At 32.6% G+C, this 21,177-nt stretch overlaps 1 protein-coding gene across 13 annotated transcripts in view; it reads right to left on the reverse strand.

Moving 5' to 3' along the window:
- Nucleotides 1-21,177, reverse strand: part of LOC145255819 (pecanex-like protein 1) — a 269,992-nt gene that overhangs the window by 73,629 nt on the left and 175,186 nt on the right. For 6 of the 13 annotated variants that reach the window (XM_080114531.1, XM_080114532.1, XM_080114525.1 and 3 more), the window contains 2 exons: nucleotides 12,397-12,684; nucleotides 2,034-2,168 (listed from right to left, as the gene is read on the reverse strand). The exons of 3 other annotated variants lie outside the window; for them this stretch is intronic. In XM_080114531.1, the coding sequence (XP_079970657.1) occupies nucleotides 2,034-2,168; nucleotides 12,397-12,684 (423 nt within the window). The remainder of the gene's footprint in view (nucleotides 1-2,033; nucleotides 2,169-12,396; nucleotides 12,685-21,177) is intronic. 4 more of the 13 variants (XM_080114535.1, XM_080114526.1, XM_080114533.1 and 1 more) reach the window with 1 other exon arrangement.

Here is a 21,177-nt window from a genome sequence, read left to right on the forward strand (position 1 = left end):
TGGCGGTGAGAAATAACACCTCCGGATTACCTTCCAGATCATGAGATTTTAGTCCGTCATCTTTCTTTGTGTATCAAAAAGGTGGCCTAGTTTTAACCTGGGGGTGTTTGGATGTGTCCGTTTATATTTTTATGCATATTAGCTTAGTTTTTGGCCAACTCCCTCCAAAACTAAACAAAGAAAGATGCAAGTGAACCTTTGTCTGATACACGTATAACCACTGGTTGATGAAAATGGCTACAGAAATAACAAAGAATCTGACTGGCTAACTAGCAAATTCAACACTACATGAATATATAAAAACATTTGATAACATCAATTCCAAATCCTCATGAGGACAAAATGCGTAAAAATTCTGTATAGTTTAATTGCCATATATATATTTTCAAAGCTTACTATATAATTGGATTAATGTCTTCCACCATGCTTTTAAGTAAGGGACCTGCTCAAACAACAAAGAATGCACCTGCACTAAACTTTGAGGCAAATCCTTTTGAGTGGGGCGCACTCAATTTAAAAAATGAAAAATAGGTTAGCTTGAATCAAGTATCAATATATTAAATGGATCACCATTTGTATCTGACTTTGAAAATCTGGTACTATTGCATTTTAAATCCCATTTTTCCATGAGTTTCACTTGGCAACGCCCGGCGGACGACGGAAGTTGCTGGATTACACCGAGCAAACAAAAGTCAATATAAAAAAATTAAATAAACCTATCGTAAAATTTTCATGAAATTTACTGTTTTATTTATTTTACTTTTTTGTCAACTGTCTTTAATTTTTTTTTTTGTATGAAAAGTTTTTTCTTTGAATTAATGAACAATTATTCTTTTTAGAACAAAGAACAAATATTTTTTTTGGATACATTTTTCGTAAAACTTTATTTTTGAAGAAAAGGTGTATTTTGGGGGGTATTTGTAACCATTGGAGTTTTTTTTTTTTTTTTTTTTTTTTGCATTTTATAAACTAAATTTTTTTTCAAAGTATTTTTTTTTTTAGTAAGCAGCCAACAGAAAATTTTTGTTTAATGTAAAAATTTCTTTTTGCAAATAAGTTTTTTTTGTTTATATTTAAAAAAAAAAAATTTTCTGTCCAGAATTGTTCATTATCCTTGTCACAAGAATAATCGCTTATTGTTTTTGCAATGGATCTTTTGAAACGCTTCCCTTTTTTTCTTTCTTCCAATTTGGTGTTGTCTGCTTGTGTCTCATCTGGTAACTCCGTTTCTCTGGGCATTGCCAAGTGAGACTCGCAGAAAAACAGGATTTAAAATGTAGTAGTATCAAAAATTCTACCAAATAACCTTATTTGTTAAACTTGTGGGGCTATCTTGTGGGTCAAAAGTGTAACATTTTTATTAAAACATATCTATTTATCTACCTCCACTTCTTTTCCTTCTCCCTATTCCTTTCTCTGGGTATACGTACACACAGGCTCCTTTTTATAGATTCCTGAGAAATAAATCGGCGCAAAGAAAGTAACTCCACAAAAAAAAAAAAAAACCATCAGAGTTTCTTTCCTTTAGACAAAATCTGCACCAGTTGAGGTCAAAAAAATATTTTTTATAAATTTTATATATTATTTGTCCAGGGCAACATTGATCAAGAAAATATCAATTTTGTGGTATTTGTTCTGCCGTTTTTGAGTTTTAGCCAGACATACAAACATACATACACACAAACAACTGTTCTTTATATAATAAATAATAAATTATCCCTCATTCATAAAAGTTAAGATTTCCTAACATCCATTTACTCATCTTTTTATACATATATTCTATCATCTTATATGAATTATATATTTTTTCACAATCATTAGGTTGGCTTTGTCATTTCAAACTTAGCGGTTGTCTTTTGAATTCTGACAATGATTTCTCAGGCTAGAATGTCAATTTTTTTATTTTTTCTGTAGCTTCAGAAAACATGTCGCGATCAGGAGGCGTGCAACTAGAGTTTCTGATATTAAATGGAAGCGAAGATAGAAGCGAGAGAATGATGAAGAAAGCATTACGCAAAGCATCAAACACTTACTTGTTGGTTGCACGACAGCTTTTAATTTTCGCATTTTTTCAGGGAATTCGTTATTGTCGTCTAAGATTTCAATGATGTTCCTGCGTAGCGTTTCAGGATCTGGAGGGTCAGGGGACGCATTGAACGGACCCTCATCTGGAGACAAAAAACGGGGATGGGTGGGCCAAATGAATAATAGATTTGAGATGAAAAGTAAAACTTTGTTTTTTTTTCTTTTCATATTTTAGTTAAATTCGTTCAAGATGGTCAAATATACAAGTGCATTTTCAGAATAAGAACGAAAATGGAAAAATTAAATTCCCATTAAAAAAAATTGTCTAATTAATAATTATGTCGATTTCAACCAAAAGCAATGTTATTTGTCATGTTGCAATTAGTAACATATCAATATTTTAATAAGATAGACAAAATAAATAACACACAAGCTATCATGCTTACATCCGATTGACTGTTATTTAATTGGTATGGACTTCCATTTCTTGTAATAATTAATTTTACCAAGAATTTTTCATAAGTTTTAGTTTCGATTATAGCTGATTGCGTTCCAGTAATCTATGTTTTTGTAATAAATAATTTTATCAAAATATTCTTCATAAATATTGGTTTTGCTTTCAATGATAGCCGAAGAAACTTAAGTTATATATATATATATATATATATATATATATATATAAACATGTATTTTTTTTTTCACAAGTTTTAGTTTCTATTCAAGCTGATGCACCCAAGTCATATGGATATGTTTTTTTTATTTTTGAACTCGGAACTATATAATATATAACAATCGATAGAACATTAACTCTATAATAATATATACGAAATCGGCAAGAATTAAAATATTTTTAAGCATGCTTTATGACCGGGCTATGCCGGGGCGTTCCTGCTAGCTTAGATAAATACTTTTGCAGTTTTAACAAAAGAGCTACAATAATATCAGAGTGTCTCCATTTACAGAATGCCAACATCAATATATTACGTATGAACAAGTGGAATTTCCATAGGTCCCGCTAGTTACTACATTATTATATAAAATGTACTTTCATGATTTCTTGATCCATTGATCTGTCATTATTATTTTTGAAATATAACTTAAACATGGGAAGTAATTCAGTTTGGAATTCCGCTTATTTCTTTTCAAACTATTTTCATTAATAATTAATTTTGTACTTTATCATTTTTCATAATTTTTAAATATTTTACTAATTTCGAGATGACAATTAAGTAGATACGATCAATTTTAACAAATATTTTGATTTTCGTTCTTATTCTAAACAAGCACCGCTATATATAATATATATATATATATATATATATTTTAAAATTAGAATGGTTCTTTTTTATTCATCAAAAAAAATTTTTTTTTCAGAAATTGAACACAACTCATGATAATATATTTCAGCAATTAAATTTTTAGCAGTAATTTGCAGGTGAGAATAGAGAAGATATATATATAAAAAAAACTTGGGTTTAAGATGGCAAAATTTTTAAAATAGTTTTTAAGTTTAGAATAATACAAATTTTAAAACTATAATAAAATAAAAAAAACATTTCCAAATTACAAATTTTTTTTTTTTTTTAAATAAAGTTTTAAAACGGACTGAAAAATGAATTTAAAAAAATAAAATATAATTTAAACGTTTTTTTTATATTTAAATTTTAGTTTCAATAAAATTTAAAATAATTTTTTTTAATTCAAGATTAGGAAAGTTAGCATTTTTAGTAAAAACATTATGGAAATATAATTTTAAAAACTTTTTAATTTTAAAAATAAAAAAGAGATAGATGGAAAAAAAAAATCAAACTGAAATCATTTTTTTTTTTTTTTTAACAAAGAATTTTCTTTTTAATTGAAACAAAACAATGTTTAATTGGGAGAAAAATCAGACTCAAGGAGTTAAAAAAAAAAAAAAAAAGTCTACAAAATTCATGTACATTCAACAAAATGGAAACAGGCTAACAACACCAAAAATATAAATGTTGAAAAAAAAAAAAAGATTTCCTCAATTCCGCAACTTTCTATAAAACATATCTAAAATAAAGAATTCTGTAAAATTTCATTTTATCTTAGAGAGAAAATATTAATTAAAAATTAATTTCAATTCTATGTGTGTAATCTTGAATCTTGATTGATCAAAGAAATTATGGATAATGTGGAACAGGATGTAGAAATGGAAAGAGATAACATTAGATGAAGACATCCAGAACTATTTCCGGGGTTATGAAAATATTCCGTGTGTAGCTTCCTTGCTGCATTATTTAAAAGTATATATAAAATCCTAAACAAAGTTGCATCATTAAAAAAAAAAAAATTCAGAAATAATTGGTGGTTGTCCAGAATTACCCTATATTAAAAAAACAATACAGAAATATCTGTATGATGTATATACCCGTGACGGAACTAAAAGATTATATTCCAAAAATCTTGTAAATTGATCAAGTTTGTTTTATAAAAAATTAGTTTGCAATGTTATGGGATTAATAGTAAATCATAGCCATTACAAGATCAATTTTCATCTCCCAAATTTGAATTAAAAGGATCTTTCTTTGTTTCTTCTGAATGGCAAAGCAAGACACCTAGTCTTCGCTTCTTCATGAAATTTGATTTTCTTAAAAAGAAAAAAATATATATACTTGATCAATTTATGTGATTTTTGGAATATGACCTTTTTTTATTCCATCCTGTGTACATGGATCACACAGACTTTATCTTTGTTTCTTAATATAAGAGGAATCTGGGATAAAAATTATTTTTTTGAAGTTAGAGATCTAGGCAATTATGAAGGATGAAGCTAAACCTCAAATTGTCAAAAAAAAGAAAAAAAAAAATGACCAAAGATCTCCAAAGAAATGATGCTTTGCCCACCGTATCATTCAGATCTCACATCAACAGATTACTATCTTCTTTAGAAGTATGCAAAATTATTTGCGTAGGTTAAAATTTGAAAAAAAATAATTAAACATGAAGGAGTGCAATATTCTTGTATGCATTCAAGGTAAATCTAAACGATACATGGCCATGAGATGTTAGAAGTGAGGAAAGATGGCCAATTGAATTGCAGGGTGAGAAAATGTATTGATCTAATTTTGATTGAGATTTGCTGCTCAGATGTGCAAAGATGGAAGATCCAGAGATAGTCACCTTGAGGCAAGAGACAATGACAGCTCTTCACTGAGGCCAATCAAACTGCTGACCAGTCAGTTTAAACTGCCCTGTTTGATATGACACCTAGAGAATCCGTCCTTATCAACTTATAACAAAAGTCACAAACCGAGAAAGAACTCTTCATTTCTCGACTTGTCTGACAGCAAATCAAGAAACATCTCTTTAAAAACAGGGCGACTCCTCTCCATGACCGTAAAACGAGTACTTCAAGACCCGACTACACCAATCAAGTAAAAGAAATTCAAAGTGTAAGCGGAAAAAAAAAAATAAAAAAATACCCAAAACAAAAGAGGTTTTACAAAAATAGTTTTGTTTTAAGAAAAAAAAATCCAATGAAAATGTAATTTTTTTTTAATATCTGGAAAAAAATGTTATTTTATTAAGCAGAGAAAAATAAACCTTCATTTTAAAATAAAACAAAAGTAAAATAAAACAAAAATTATAAATAAAAAAATTAAAATCTAAAATCAAAATATTTTAATTAAAAATAATATTTTTTTACAGTCAAAAAAGAAAAAGAAAAGTTTATAATTCCAAAAATTAAAACAGATATTAGAAAGCAAAAATTAATAAGTAAAATTTGAGCTGAGAGAAGAAAAATAAGTTAAACAGTGTTGAAGAGAAAGTTTTAAAATTCTGAAGTTTTCAAAAAAAAAAAAAAAAAAAAAAATTGATCAATAAAGCAAAACGTCGAACTGAAACAAGAAAATCCTGAAAATTCATTAAACAAGAAATTTTAACAATTCAAAAAATAAAAACGTATACAACAGGACTCACTTCATCTAAATTTTTTGCCATTCATTTTAAAGATATTGTTCATTTTTATTTTTGAAGAAAGTAGATGAGGGTTCAATTTGCTATATAAAGTTAACATAAAATGATCACTCCTCCCTATCTCGTGAGTTGATCTTTAAAAATTCTAAAGTGACTTGTTTCAGAATTTTGGAGATAATGATTAATAATCTGTACAATTCAGACATTCAGATGATGAAAACTGAGAAATGCTTCAGGTGCATCTTTCTGATCTTGGGAACCTATATGTCGAACTTTATATATAGCATCTTAATATATATATATATATATATATATATATATATATATATATATATATATATATATATATGTATGTCTAGCCACACTGATGAGTTGTGATACAACAAAACAGTACTGTATGTGGATGACTACAAATATATTTTAAGACCCCCCCCCCTCTTCGGGTAGGACACTGTCGTAAATAATCTCACCCACTACTTAATTGGCTGTAAATTCGAGGCTCGCTCTTTGTTTGTAAATAAAAAGACAAGCGGCTTGAGCACTACAAAAAAAAATGTTGGACGAATGTTTGTTTGAAATAGACATTTGTTGAGGTCATTTGCGAGCGCCGCTACTGTGGGTAGAACTGACTATCAACGTGATGGTTCTAGGTTCAATCCTTGGCTTGGAAAAGGTGCTAGTCTAGCCGCACTGATGAGTTGTGATACAACGAAACAGTACTGTATGTGGATGACTACATACATATATATAGAGAGCGAGAGAGAGAGAGGGAGAAAGTAGATTTTACTTTGTAAAAAGCTGAGTATGCAGGGTTCTCCTCTACGAGTGAACGATTTAGGAGCAATTTTATCCCTATAAAGTCTGCTGGGGAGGGGGGAGGGACAACCAGATTTATATCGGAAAAGCCATTCTGCCAAAAATTTACTTTTACCATGACTAATGTTTGTACACTTGGTTATTGAGAAAAGTATGGACGAATGATTTGAAGGCAACTTTACCCCTATAATGCCCCCTGGGGGGGGGGCAACCAAGAGTTATCCCAGAAAATTTGTTATGGCAAAAATTTACTTTCATCATGACTAATGTTTGTGCAAAATTTCAAAAAAAATCCAAGGCATGGTTATTGAGAAAAATGCAAACAAACGAATGGAAGTGAATTACTAGGTTCAACCCCTCCTTTATCGGAGGACGAAAATCACATAGAGCATATATAGAATTTCAAGCCAAACTCTTTACTTAATTAATCCGAGAGGGTAAATTGGTCTTGTTTCATCAGTCATGACAAGTCTTAATTATTATGCTATTCTTTGTTCTCACCGGTAGTAGGGATTGAACCTTCAACCTCAAAAACACTCACTTAACGAATAAACCAGTTGATTAACATTTATTTCAAAGTGATCTCTTTCTGGGGGTTGAAGGTTCAAGTCTCACTACAGCCTAAAAGTAGTTAATTCGCCATCTTCCATTCCGTCATCGTGTGTTTATCTTATATTATCAGACAAATGAATAACGGATGTTCTTTTTATAGGCACCATCATAACGTTTCGATCCTTCACGTGATCTATCGTCGAGCAGTGTCCAAGGCATCCCTCAAGTCAGTGTTTTTATAAATTGTTTCTACGAGATTTCATGATTATATCGAACATTTTACATTATATATATATTAGTGACGGAACGATTTCAATATTATTACCGATTCCGTACTAAATTTTTGATTCTTTAGAAACTTCTAAATATTTAACTAGGAAGTTGCTATTTTTTCTCCGATTACTGTCAAAAACACATGTTAAAATGTGCAGATATTTTCAAAAACATAAAAAATATATTTATATAAGAATTTATACATTTTAGTTTTACTGGTAGTTAAAAATCATAAATATTCATTCTTATCGTTACTACTAGTAGTAGAAGATTTTGTTTTAAACAAAATAAAATAAAATTTTAAAAAAAAGACAGCTAAAAGAATCGTTTTTGGCATTGGAAAACAGGCACAAATTTTTCTGATTCCGATATCCCCAAAAGTTCTGATTTTTCCAATTCTGATTAATCATCCCAGCACTAAAATATATTCTAAACAATTTTAATACCTTCAAATATTGGGTTTATGAGTAAAAAAAAAAAAAAAAAAAAAAAAAAAAAAAAAAAAGCACCTGAAGAAGTTCAAAGTTTATATAAACTAAAACATTAATAAAATAATTAAACAGGAAGAAATAAAAAAAAAAATTAGATAAAACATTGACCATTTTTATTTTGGATTCTAAATGACTGAAACCAGTCAATCTATTGTTTGGGTTTTTATTTCTTCCCGTGTTTAATTATATTCCTTTCTGTATTTTTTATATATTCTGTCTCCATAAGATTTCATGATATATCATACATTTTACTATTTATATGTATACTCAATAATCATTTTAATATCTACAGACTATAGTGTTTCATGCTTTTGCAATAGATTGACGGAGGAAAGGTCATGTTGTATACGTTCAGCTAAAAACAAAAAAAAACGGAAACATAAATAGAAATAATAGGAAATAATGAACCATTCATACCAGATGAAAAGCAGAAAAGGAGTGAAGGTTGTGTCAGAGGAGGGAGTTAGCAAAAGACTAATTTATAAAAATCCTTCTTCCCAATAAGGAGTAAAAAAAAAAAAAAAGAAAAAAAAAAAGATATATTTTCTTAAGATTATTTTGAAGGTGGGTACTCAAACAGAAATATGGCATAATCATGTTGATCGACAGGTTTCTGATAGATCGCAAAAGTTAAGCAATATTGAGCCTTGCTAGTATCAAATGGGTGACGATTTAGGAATAACAGGCACTGTATACAAGTCTGGAAAGCAATGGAAACCTACCATACTTAATCTTGAAGGCAATTTCGAATTGAACATGGTTACGTTGATGTTTTGCTCGAAAAGAGGTCGAGGCAGCCTAGTACATCATACTTCCGCTCCCTATTTTGTCCTTTTACTAATTGACACTCATTCCTATCATCATAGTTTCACTCATCGTCAGGCAGTGTCTGAGGCATCCCTCAGGTCTGCATCGGAGATGTTTCAAACTAAACGGGTCATGTTGATGTCTTGCTCCGATAACCTTTTACTTTAGAACCGTCATCAAAGCGCTTCGCTCCATCATCGGGCAGTGACAAAGGCATCACTCAAGTCCACATTGGAGCATGCTTCGCTTAAGGAACAGTCTGTGAAGACGTGTGCGATAGCCTGCATAGCGGCACTGCAGGAACACCGAACGTCCTGTACATAACGCCACTTGTGCAGGTTGTCCTGTGTTTTGTCAAACTTCGTTTGGGTCTAGTTGAGTGTTACCCACTATTTCTGAGGAAGTTTAGAGCCTGCTGGGAGATCTTATAGTGCATATCCGTATAATCAAATATCTAAAAAAGAAAATTTGTTGATTTTATGTAGAGATGGAGGGATTAAAAAGAGCAGGTGGAGACCGCAGAAGAACAGCCTCCCACAAGGTTCAGTTTTGACCCCCAAACTGTTCAACACATACATATGACACGCCGATATTCCATAATGTCTACAGGTTCATCTACGCGAATGACATATGCCTCGCAACCCATTCAAATGAATTCAAAGTCATCGAAAATCAGTTGATGCAAGCACCCACGCAGTTGTCACCATATTATTACAAGTCACAATTCAACCCGAACCTAGGTAAAATTAAGGCGTGTTTATTTTATCTTAAGAACCGCCTAGTCCAAAGGATGCTCAACATCACCTAGGGAGGTACAGTCCTAGAGAATACCATATAACCAACTTATCTTGGCATGGCGCTCGAAAGGACACTGTCATACAGAACCCATATCGAGAAGCTCTACAAGAAATCTATATATATATAAAAGCGAAAATGTATGTAGGTGTGTTCGCTTTTTCTGTGTGTCTACAAAAGGCTTTTTTCAGAGAAGCGGTCGCTTGCCTAACAACTTTTTAAAACTTTTTATATCACATATAAATCGTAATATCTCACAGTTAACAACGAAGCTCGCCTGTCTATTTAATTTGCTCGACTTTGGGAAGATAAATATTCAACATTTGTCGCTCGCCGCATGTGGGTTAGTCTTTTTCCTATAACATCTTGGGAAGCGTTCCCACAGTAAATGAAATACTATCCCGCAGTCAAACTTGACCTCATTAACTCATTAAAACGGGCACCTGCCAAATACAAGTAATTAAATAAATTCAAACGTGTTTCCGTTAGCATCTCGCGGTGGGGCAATGGTTAATGTCGCACGTTTTTTTTTCACACTTTATTTTATAACTTTGCCTCAAGGGTTCGGGTTCGATCCTCATACTTTTTTCTTTTTTTTAACCCCCCCCCCTCCGGAGTTTCCACACACACACCTCCAAACACCCCGGCAACGCCGGGTACCCCTCGCTAGTTACTTCATAATAAAGCCCAAAGACAAATGTGTATGCATAGCTTTAACACTACACCAAATACAAACATTCTTATTTTTAACAGTATACAAGTTGTCTTCTCCCTAGAAAATAACACTATAGAAACTTTAATTTTCTATAAAATTTTAAATTGCACATCTTATTAGAACCCATCACCTTCATGAGATCCAAATAAATTTGAGGTTTGCAGCATATACTGCTTTTATCGCATCTTTGTGCATCTCTCCAATCAAATCTCAAATCGCAGCATCAATGCAAGATGCAACAGCACCAGCATCACAGGGACTCTCCTTAAAAGGAGACTTTGCCCTTTAGCAAAAAACAAAATAAAAGAAAAATCTGTATGATTTATGTACACATGACAAAATGAAAATACCATATTCCAAAAATCACATGAATTGATCAAGTAATTTTATTTGGAAAAAGAAAATCAAGACTTATGAGTATCCAAGGAGTGACAGTCTCACCTGCCATTTTGAAAAAAAAAAAAAAAACCCAAAAGACAAGGAAGATAACCCAACAATAATTCATAGTTATGTTACAATGCCTACAAATTTCTATTAATCACTTAAAAATGATTTTCTATGCAAAAATAAAACTACTTGATCAATTTACATGATTTTTGGAACATGACATTTTTGGTTTGTTACAGATACGTGCATCATACAGATTTTTTATTAAATTTTGGTTTTTAATATAGGCGGAATTCTGGACAAAAACCAACTCTGCTAGCTTGGTCACTTTCTTTGACGTCTCAAGGAAGAATTTATCTACAAGTTGATAGCTCCAATCACCCCTTCCAGCTGGAAGTGCAGAGGCAACTAACTGAAGATTTGACTAGGAACAGTTTTTTTCTTTTAATTTTTTTTTATTACATTTTCACCCCAAACAAGGCACATTGCCACTTTGGTGTATGGGCTACTATCAGGGCAGCAACTACTGGGGCACTATGTTGGGATTTGGGCAGCAAGATGTCGGTTCAAGTTACACTTGAACTTCTGCATGTTAGTACAGTTGGGGAAAGCAGGGACCTGGAATGGAATTCTAGAGTCTAGCGGTTTTGGGGAAGAAACTACTGGAGTAGAAAGATCTTTTACATCTAGGGATCTCTACTGCGTGGGGGTGGGATTTAGCTGCCTGTCGGGTTTGTCAAGGGTGTCTACGTCGTGGGGGCACAAGTGTCTGCAGTTCATCAGAGCATTCACCATTAAAATACTTGTAGAACAGGCAGAGGGATGCAACGTTTCGTCGATGGGACGGAGGCTGAAGCTTAGATGCCAGTTCAGGGCCTATCAGATTGGCGACTCTTTTTTGAACCTTGTCTAGGAGCGAGAGACTAGCAGCAGATGCACCAGCCCAAGATGCACCTGTGAAGACTACTCCAGGTGAATGCAGTGTCAGATCACCTGAGTCCACCAAGTAAATTGCAATTTCCTCTTCCCTGCAACTTCTTTCCCACAGAAGAGACGCTGTGAGCATGTCTCTACTTTATCATTATTTTCATGGCAAGTATTCGTCTGAGCTCCAATCTATGGTCCTCCCTTGCCTAACTTTCACGAAAAACACTCGTCTATCTGAGACCACGATCAATAATTTCCCCCCCACTCTTTATTTGCATCTAAACCTAAATGTAGATTCCATAAACGAACCTTCTTTCTTAGAACTGTACGCCTGTGGAACTCTCTTCCTTTTCCCTGCTTTCCAACTGACTACAATATCGTCAACTTCAAGTCCAATGTAAACAAGTTCTTGATGAGCCACCCCCTTAAGTAATTCAATTTACCAAATTTTTACTACTAATCATTACTACGATATTGTCCCATTAACTACTGTACACTCAGTAACCCTTATCCTCGAGTGGCCTCAGAGCCTTGATAAGTGGTGACTCCTTTGTAAAAAAAAAAAAAAAAAAAAAAAAGGAAGAGGAGGAGGAGAAAAAAGAAAAGGAAAGAATGACAGGGGAAGAAAGTCCTGAAATTTACCCCATCGACACCGAAACATACCTGATGGACTGCTGGAGACATTTTCGGACTGCTCTTGTGAGTTCTGCATAAAAGAATACTGTTTCGGAATCGCTCCGTTGTTTTTCAAGTCCAACTCATCGGTGCTCGGGCTGCTGGGAGACGTGTTTTCGAGTTCCTTCAATAAGTGGTACTGGCCGGGTTGCTCACGACCACCGGTCGGACTTGTGTCTCCATCATAACCTTCACCACCCATCGGTGGAGGACTCGTGTCATCGTTGGTGATTGTGCTCGATGATTCAGACACATCTATGCGGGAATGACTTTCACCTGACAAAGACACATGCACGCGCACACACAGACGCAAACAGGACGAGGATGGGAAAGGAAGAAAAAAAGGAAAAAAAAAAAAAAGAAGCATTATGAGGATTTTTTGGGGGGGTTGTGTGAAAAATAAAGGCAAAAGCAAAAATGATACGAGACACACACAAAATGTAGATGATGAATGGGGGAGTGGTTGATACCAGATTTTTGTGTAACTGTTTATGACAAAACATTATATATATATATATATATATATATATATATATATATATATATATATATATATCCTCATCAATATGAATATTTCTAGCACATGCCTGTCCTTATAAAATTCCACTCATGGAATCTTTAAAAAAAATTCACAATCTTTTCTGCATTCCAACTATATTTGTTACAAATAAGCTGCAGTCTATGCTTGACTTGTCCACCAAGTTTCAGTTATCAATGCCCAACAGTCTTTGTTTTATCACCGTTTGTATGTGGGGAACACTTTAGTGATAGTTTCATCAGTAAGAGGTGTGATTTCAAGTTAGCTTCTCCAAACTTCATTATGCCCCCCACCACCACCCAAGGTGTTGAGTTATGTTTAAATAATGTTTCTTAATTTTTTAGAAATAATTAATTTGGATTATTTGTTCTCATCTCAAGCGTTATTTACAACATTTTGGCTGATGTAACCCCAGACCTTCTTCAGATGTCTGCCGCCGAACTCGAGGAATCTTTTTGCCAAGCTCAGAAATCTGCACAGAATTCCAAACGTTTATTTTATCCATGAGGGTAGAATCTTCTCGTTCTTTCGGTCATGACCAGGAAGAGGTCTGCCCACACCGAGGATTGAACCTTCAACCACCAGAAGAGTGTTGCTTAGAACTGAATTTTACTTTGTTCTTTATCAGTTATGCTACAGGTCGTTGCAGATTAAATCAGGGAGTTCCATTCGAAATTCCATGCAGATCCCCTCCCCCACCTCCTTAGTTCGACAAGACACACCTACAGAAGATCAGAGATTATATCAGCTGAAACATTGTGAAAATAACACTCAAGATGAGAACAGTAGTCCAATTAATTTAAACAATGCAAGTTAAATAAAGGGAATGTTTATCAAAATCATTAATTTGTTCCTAAACTAAAAAGCGCCATCGCAGTCAAACGTAAATTTTTACAGCAACTCAACACTCATCTTTTGACAACTTTTACAGGTTCTTGGGTCTGCTGAAAACGAATATCAAATTCCAATTTGGGGCAGACAAGTAGTTTTCTGGATATTAAGACATTTTTTCCAATTTAATGAATGTTAGTGGCAGTTGCCATTCTTAACATGGGGAGGAGAGGTGGTATTTTTTAACACGCATGTACATTAGTACGTTTCAGTTGGGGGGGAAAAACATGGCCTCCATTAAAAACATAAGGAATTACATTGGATAATAAAGGTTTTAATATCGAGAAAACTACTTGTCTGCCCCAAATTCAAATGTGATATTTGTTTTCAGCATACCCGAAAACCTATAAAAGTCATCAATTTAACAGTGAATGCTGAGTTTCGTTCAAGTAGAAGAAAACTATTCAGATGTGCTTGCAATGCAGAGGTGAACATTTGTAGTATTTCTTTGAATGAAAAAAAAAAAAAAAATTGTTGGACATTTACAATTGAAACTGGATGGGCAAGTCAGGTATAGACTAAAATTTATTTCTACTGTATATGGTTGGACTACAGAAAAGATTGCAAATTTTATTAATTTCATAAGTGACATTTTCTCTACATGTTACCCCTAAAGTGTCCTTCTTCAGATGTATTGTCCCCCCCCCCAACATCTAAATACGATTGATTAAATGTGTACACGATGTTTATAATGCACTGCAATCATTTGTACTGATGATTTTGATGTTTTTTTCTAACTAGCAGGACCACCCAGCATTGCCAGGGATTGAAGAGACTGTAAAACTGATGACAAGAAACTTCATATTAACATTTAAAAACAACTTTATTGGTTATCTTCGTTAGTAAGAATAAGATGTAAGGAAACGGGTTGTATAGAGAAAGGGTTAGTTGTTAAAATTGTTCCTGTGTGGAGACGTTGATGTTTATACAGGCTTGTTGAAAAGAGAATATTGTTCGGATATGTTGTGCATGTAAAAGTGGTGCGTAGCCATGACATATTTGTTTCCTAGAAGTTAGTAGTACGAGCATGCGTCCATGTATGGACGGGTGGGGATAAAAGATTAAAGAGTCCCATGAAAAATAGAGAGCATGTATGTCTACCACATCGAAGTCCGTGTACGGAGGTAGCCATGATGGCTTGTATTCTGTCATAGTCGAACACCAGGCCCAAAGGCCAGATGAGTTCGATTGAGTCCCAGGAGAAAAGTTGGGGGTGACAGGTCCATTTCACGTGGAGTTGTTGTCTGTCCAAGATGCAAATCCGTTTGCTAAAAGACCTTCTGGACATCATATTACAATACTTATGCAGAATATAGACCATGCTATTTTTTTCTTTTTACATAGGATTTTCAAATTAACTTTTTTTTTTTTATAGGATTTTCAAATTAACTTCAAGTTTTATGCTATTTTCTGTTTATTACATTGTTAGGTGAAAGCACAGATTAGTTTCTCTCCCCTCTTTATGTTAAGAATGGGCTTCTAAATAATGTTTCAGCACAGTTCCCAAACTTTCAGCACAGTTCCCAAATATCTACTACTTTTATTCTGATTAAGAAATGTTTTTTTTAAAAACATTTTTACTTCTACTAAGAAGGTCATTTTTACTGTTGAGTATTTCTTTTTTGTTGTTTGTGTATATCGTAGTGTCTATATCACTTGATAAATCGTCACAAAACTTGGTCATGATTTAATTTATAACTGTTGGAGTATTAAAATTCTGAATTTTTTTAGATGAGGGTTGATTGTTTATATTATCTGTACTGATCCGACTATTGTTCTCAACTTGAGTAACGTTTCGGTCGGTTTGGCCTCTTCGGTCATCTTCAGGCAAGACGATTGTTGTTTGGAAAAGAAAAGAAAAAAAATTACTGGCTCCACAGATGTTTTCGTATTCTTTGAGTTAGTCTCTGTTTTATAGCTAGATTTTTGTATGTGTGAAAAAAAAATTTGTTGACAATGGGGAGGCAATTCTAATAAAGATTGACAAGGGATTATCTCCTTTCCATTGCCAAAATTTTAAGGGTGTACAATTTGTTTTTTCCGCAATTAGAGGCTTTCAAATGCTATTAATCTCTAGGTTGGGTCGGCTTAGTAATTTTTTTTTTTTTTAAGAATATGTGCTGCCTCCTGATCTTCCACCTTGATTGGAGTATATCGGTCAAGTTAATAGAAAAGGTGAAAATAGTATAACACGTAATGAATGGTAAGTGAAAGAAGCAAGAAGATGTAAATATTAGATCAACCCGTAAACCTCGTGTCTGGTTAGTCACTATATCACCAAGTGTTTTGGTTGGGCAATATATATATAGCATTTGAAACGGTGTTCTTATTTTTTCTTCTGCTTTCCTTGGAGATTATTAGTGAACTTTTTCAATAATTTCTGTTAAATTGAAAGTAAATGATGTTATTCTCTAAGGAATGTGGGATATGAGAAAATGTTAATTGAAAATTTCTTTTTTTTTTTTTTTTTTATCTAAATGCAACAGTGTCTTAGAAATGCTTCACAAGACTGTTTAAGTTCTGTGTGTTTATTTGTGTAAAAATAACATCAAAATCATCAGTTTTTTTTTTACTTGAGAAATTTTTACATATACTAATCAAAATCAATTAAAATATGTTGAAAATAAAAAGAAAAAAACGAAATAAATTCAAAAAGAAAAAAAAAAGAAAAAAGAGAAAGAAAAATAGGAAAAACAAGGAAAAACGAAAGAAAAACAAAAAAGGGGAAAAAGAAAAGATTAAAATAATAGAACAGATAAAAGGAAAATAAAAGCGGATAGAAAAAAAAGGAGAAAAATGAAAAAACAAAAACAAAAAAAAAACAATGTAAATAATAAGTTTGTTTCAATCATAAAATCATTTGAGTAAATGTTCCTCTGAATATTATCTTGAAAATAATTAGGAATTAACTCATTATACTTAACCATTTTAATTTTAGACACAAGAAATTGGTGTTTTATATTATTAGGCCGCAATTCGGAAAGAACAACAATACAATTGTTATTTTTGCCCCTCTTTCGGGAACATGATCCCCCCACCACCACCACCACCACCACATTAAAATATAAGTTTGTCTTTGTGTTAAATAAGAATATGGATCATAAATTAGTTTTACAACAAGCAAAAGTGTAGTATTTGTTTTAAGAATGCAGTTCATCTTTTCTGTCCTGTTAATGAAGGAGAAATCCTTCCAGAAGGAGACAATTTTGTTTTTATGATCCACTTTATTGCTTAGCTTGGTGGTCAACATCTACAGTTCACTCTTGTAAAGGAAATTAAGTATTTTAATCTGTTTCCTGACCGTTTTGCTCCTGAAGGTCTTTTCCAGCTGTTGTTGTAAGAGGATAAACTGTTCCTTCAGACAATATTGCTTTCAGTATCTTATAGATTTTCAAGAAATTGATATTTTTTTTTTTTTTTTAATAGAAATCGTCCAAGACAAGGCGTGAAGCCACTTGTTGTAAGGAGATAACAAGAACGAAAGATGATTATTGCAAAGACAGTAGATACCTACTGACCTTAGTCTTAAAAAGACTAAGGTTAAAGGTAGGGGAAAAACAGTCAGCAGGAAGGGAGTTTCACAAGCCTGCTGTTTTTTATAAAGAAGCTAATGGGAATAGGAAGCTGTATTACAATGAGGTCTCAGAACAGCAAATTGATGGAGACCACTAGACCAACGATTCAAACAAGCTGGGATAAAGGAAGCAGGGAATAGATCAGACAATTCTGAGGAACATGTTTCATAATAGCATTTATAGAAAAGACAGAGCCGAGCAACATTACACCCAAGCAAGGTTGTAAAGAAAGGATGGGATCAATTAAATTGCAGACACATTTCTGTACCTTATCAAAAACCCTTAAATGGAACAGAGATTCCCCCCCCCCAGTCCAAATGTGGTAACAATACTCCTTACTCGTTCTCCATAATTAAAATTTCATTAGAATGCTGTGTTTTAAGTATAATGCGTCACTCACAAAATCATCTTCAGGATATTCAGAGTAATATTTCATTTTAATGGAATTAAATATAAAATAATAGCAATTGAAATGAATATGTACGTGTAAAAGAAAGCTGTTAGCAACGTAGAATAATGGAGTACCAAAGTGGCATGGCGTATGAATAGAAACAGACCAACACAGAGTTTTGTTGATTTTATAAATTTTCGTAGATCTAGTTATTTTTCAAAATCAATCACATACCTAAATCAATAAATACAGACTTAGTGTTTAATATAAGCAGGATAGTTTATATCTTTTATATTCCGAGAATAACATATTTTTCTAAAAGAAAACAAACCGAAATAATGCTGTAAAAACTAAATAAATAAATATAATAAAAATTATGATTGATTTTGAAAAATATACAAAAATTTATTAAATAAACACGACCTTCGTTCATTTGTCACATAAATTCAATATCCAGGTATTCCATATTGCTACCAGCCTTCTTATATATTTACATATTTATTTACCAGCAATGTTTTAAGCAAACTACCTTTCTTGTTTTATAACTGAAATTATTTAATTATCTTTTCTTAGATTTTTTTTTTAAATGAAGAACCATTTTTTTTTATCTCTTAAGAAATGATTTGTTAAAACCATTTATTCCTTGAAAAGTCATTATATAATGCCCTAACCAACAGAAGAACTTCCCTGTGTATATAACATAATAAACCAATCCGTAATTTTGACAGTGTACATTTAAAACATATCATCATCATATAAAATGACAGTCATTGAAAAAAATTACATACATTTTACAAAATTTTCGGCACTTGTTTATTTTTTGTTATTTTGAACAATTTTTTATGTTTTCATTTTTTAAAAACTCCTTTCAAAACAGGGTGAGACAAATCAAGAAGACCTTATCCAAAGCTGTCAAAGTTTCAAACAATTTGTCCCAAAAAGTGCTCGATACAGGATTCTCTAATAAACATTCTCCAATTACGAATTGTGTGATTGGACATGAAACGACATTCTTTGAACAGTTTCACATGAGGCAATGTCATACGCCCATTATCATGTCAGTTAGAACCAATCACTATAAAGACATTATCATGTCAGTTAGAACCAATCACTATAAAGACATTATCATGTCAGTTAGAACCAATCACTATAAAGACATTATCATGTCAGTTAGAACCAATCAATATAAAGACATTATCATGTCAGTTAGAACCAATCACTATAAAGAAATTATCATGTCAGTTAGAACCAATCACTATAAAGACATTATCATGTCAGTTAGAACCAATCAATATAAAGACATTATCATGTCAGTTAGAACCAAATAGGATCCATCAAAACTCATTTTCTTAACAAAAAAAAAAATCTTTGAACATCTTCTGGAACATTTCTATTAATCCATTATTTCTTTTAGATGTTGTGTAATATATATCTGCAGATACACGTCTTGAAGGAAGATAACAGTCATTAAGATTGTAAAAAGTCAACATTTTTTTTCTGGTTCAAAATTAAAAACAAAAATATATTGTTGCATATCCAATGTATTCCCATCCACTTCCAGATAAATTTTAAAAAAAAAGTTTAAAATCTTGATTTTGCGAATCGTGAACTTTTGAGATGTGGATCAGTTATTCATATTAGTCGGATTCTTTGGACTACCATTCTTATTTTGAGTGCCATTCGCACAATGTTTCAGTTGATATAACCTCCAACCTTCTTCAGGTGTATCTTGCACAGACTCAAGAATGGTTCTGTTGAACTTGGGAATCTGGATGGAATTTTGAATGGAACCCTTTATTTACTTCATGGAGGTAGCATGTTCTCATTCTGTCAGCCATGACTGGATAGAGGTCATAAGTAATTCACAATTGTATTTTTCGGTCGTCCACACTGAGAATTCGCCCTTCAACCTTCAGAAGAAGATTACTTTTATGTTGGATTTTTCCAGGTACTCTAATCAGTGCGCCACTGGTCTTTGCGAACAGTTCTAGTATGAATTTTGGGAGCATCAAACCTATTTTATTTCTAGTTGTACATATCATTATCTTTAGATTATTAGTATTACTTATTAGTGTATATATTATCTATTATTTATAATTAACAGTTTCCATTGATTGAGATTGTCGGACTGACTTCCTCATCTTGGTTGTTATTGTCACTAACGTTTCGGCCGTTTTGCCCGCCGGCCTTCATCAAGTGTTTTGTATCGAACTGGGGAACCGTTTGTTAGGAGTCTTGAACCCAACCCTTTATTATTATTACGGGGATACCGTGTTCGGACTCCAGCTAGGCTTTGGGACATAGTTGCTGATTCTCTGTTTTCAACGTTACTTTTTCACTGCCTTCGTTTAGGATTGAACTCAGCACCTTTGGGTAATTGTAAACTTTGATACAACGTCTAGGACCACTCGGCCATATGTCACTAGGCCTAGCTGGAGTCCGAACACGGTACCCCCGTAATAATAATAAAGGGTTGGGTTCGAGACTATTAACAAACGGTTCACCTGACGAAGGCCGGAGGGCAAAACGGCCGAAACGTTGTGACAATAACAACCAAGATGAGGAAGTCGGTCCGACAATCTCAATCAATGAAAACACCTCATCTCAAAAATACAGACAATTATTAACGGTTTCCATATTGTGTTAAATTCTATGTTAGGTTTGCTTAGTAACTGATCACCACCCAGCACGTGTACTGCTGCTTTGAGTTGTCTTCTTCACTGTTGTTCTGTTTAGAATTTTTACTTTGTCCCATAATAGTAAATGGTTTCCCTTTCTCTCCATATATGGTCAACCGACTTTTCTATCTCTCCACATATTACGGCTTTTCAATGTTCTTCTAACAGTACTTTTAGTAGATGACACATCCCACCTTTGATTTGTCTTCCCCTGCTCTGAACAAAGTTCTTCAAAAATTAAAATTGTCCAAAATAACAAAAATACACAATTGCAAAATTTTCAAACAATAAAAAAATTCTGAAAATTACAAGAAAAAAAAAAATCACAAGGAAAACAAAAATAAAAAAGAATGAGCAAAGAAAACAAAAATAACAGAAAAGATAAAAGAAAAAAAAATCAACAGAAACAAGAAACAGAAAATAATTTTTGGTGATTATTCAGATTAGCACTTATAGTGATAAACAAAAAAGAAGAAAATTTTTATATTGTACCTACTTGTCACGGAATGAAGATTTCATATTCCAAAAAAATCACAAAAATTGATCAACCAGTTTTTTTTTTTTTTTTTTACAGAAAAACAAATTTGGCAATTTTTATGAATAAGTGACAAATGATGTTTTTTTACTAGAGAACATAAGGGAAGGTAATCAGTGATTGTTTTGACAGGTTCTACATACATTAGGGTTGTGTGGCCT

The sequence above is a fragment of the Euprymna scolopes genome, chromosome 31, assembly GCF_053919585.1.
Source record: "Euprymna scolopes isolate OS-2025 chromosome 31, ASM5391958v1, whole genome shotgun sequence".
Classification (NCBI taxonomy): domain Eukaryota; kingdom Metazoa; phylum Mollusca; class Cephalopoda; order Sepiida; family Sepiolidae; genus Euprymna; species Euprymna scolopes.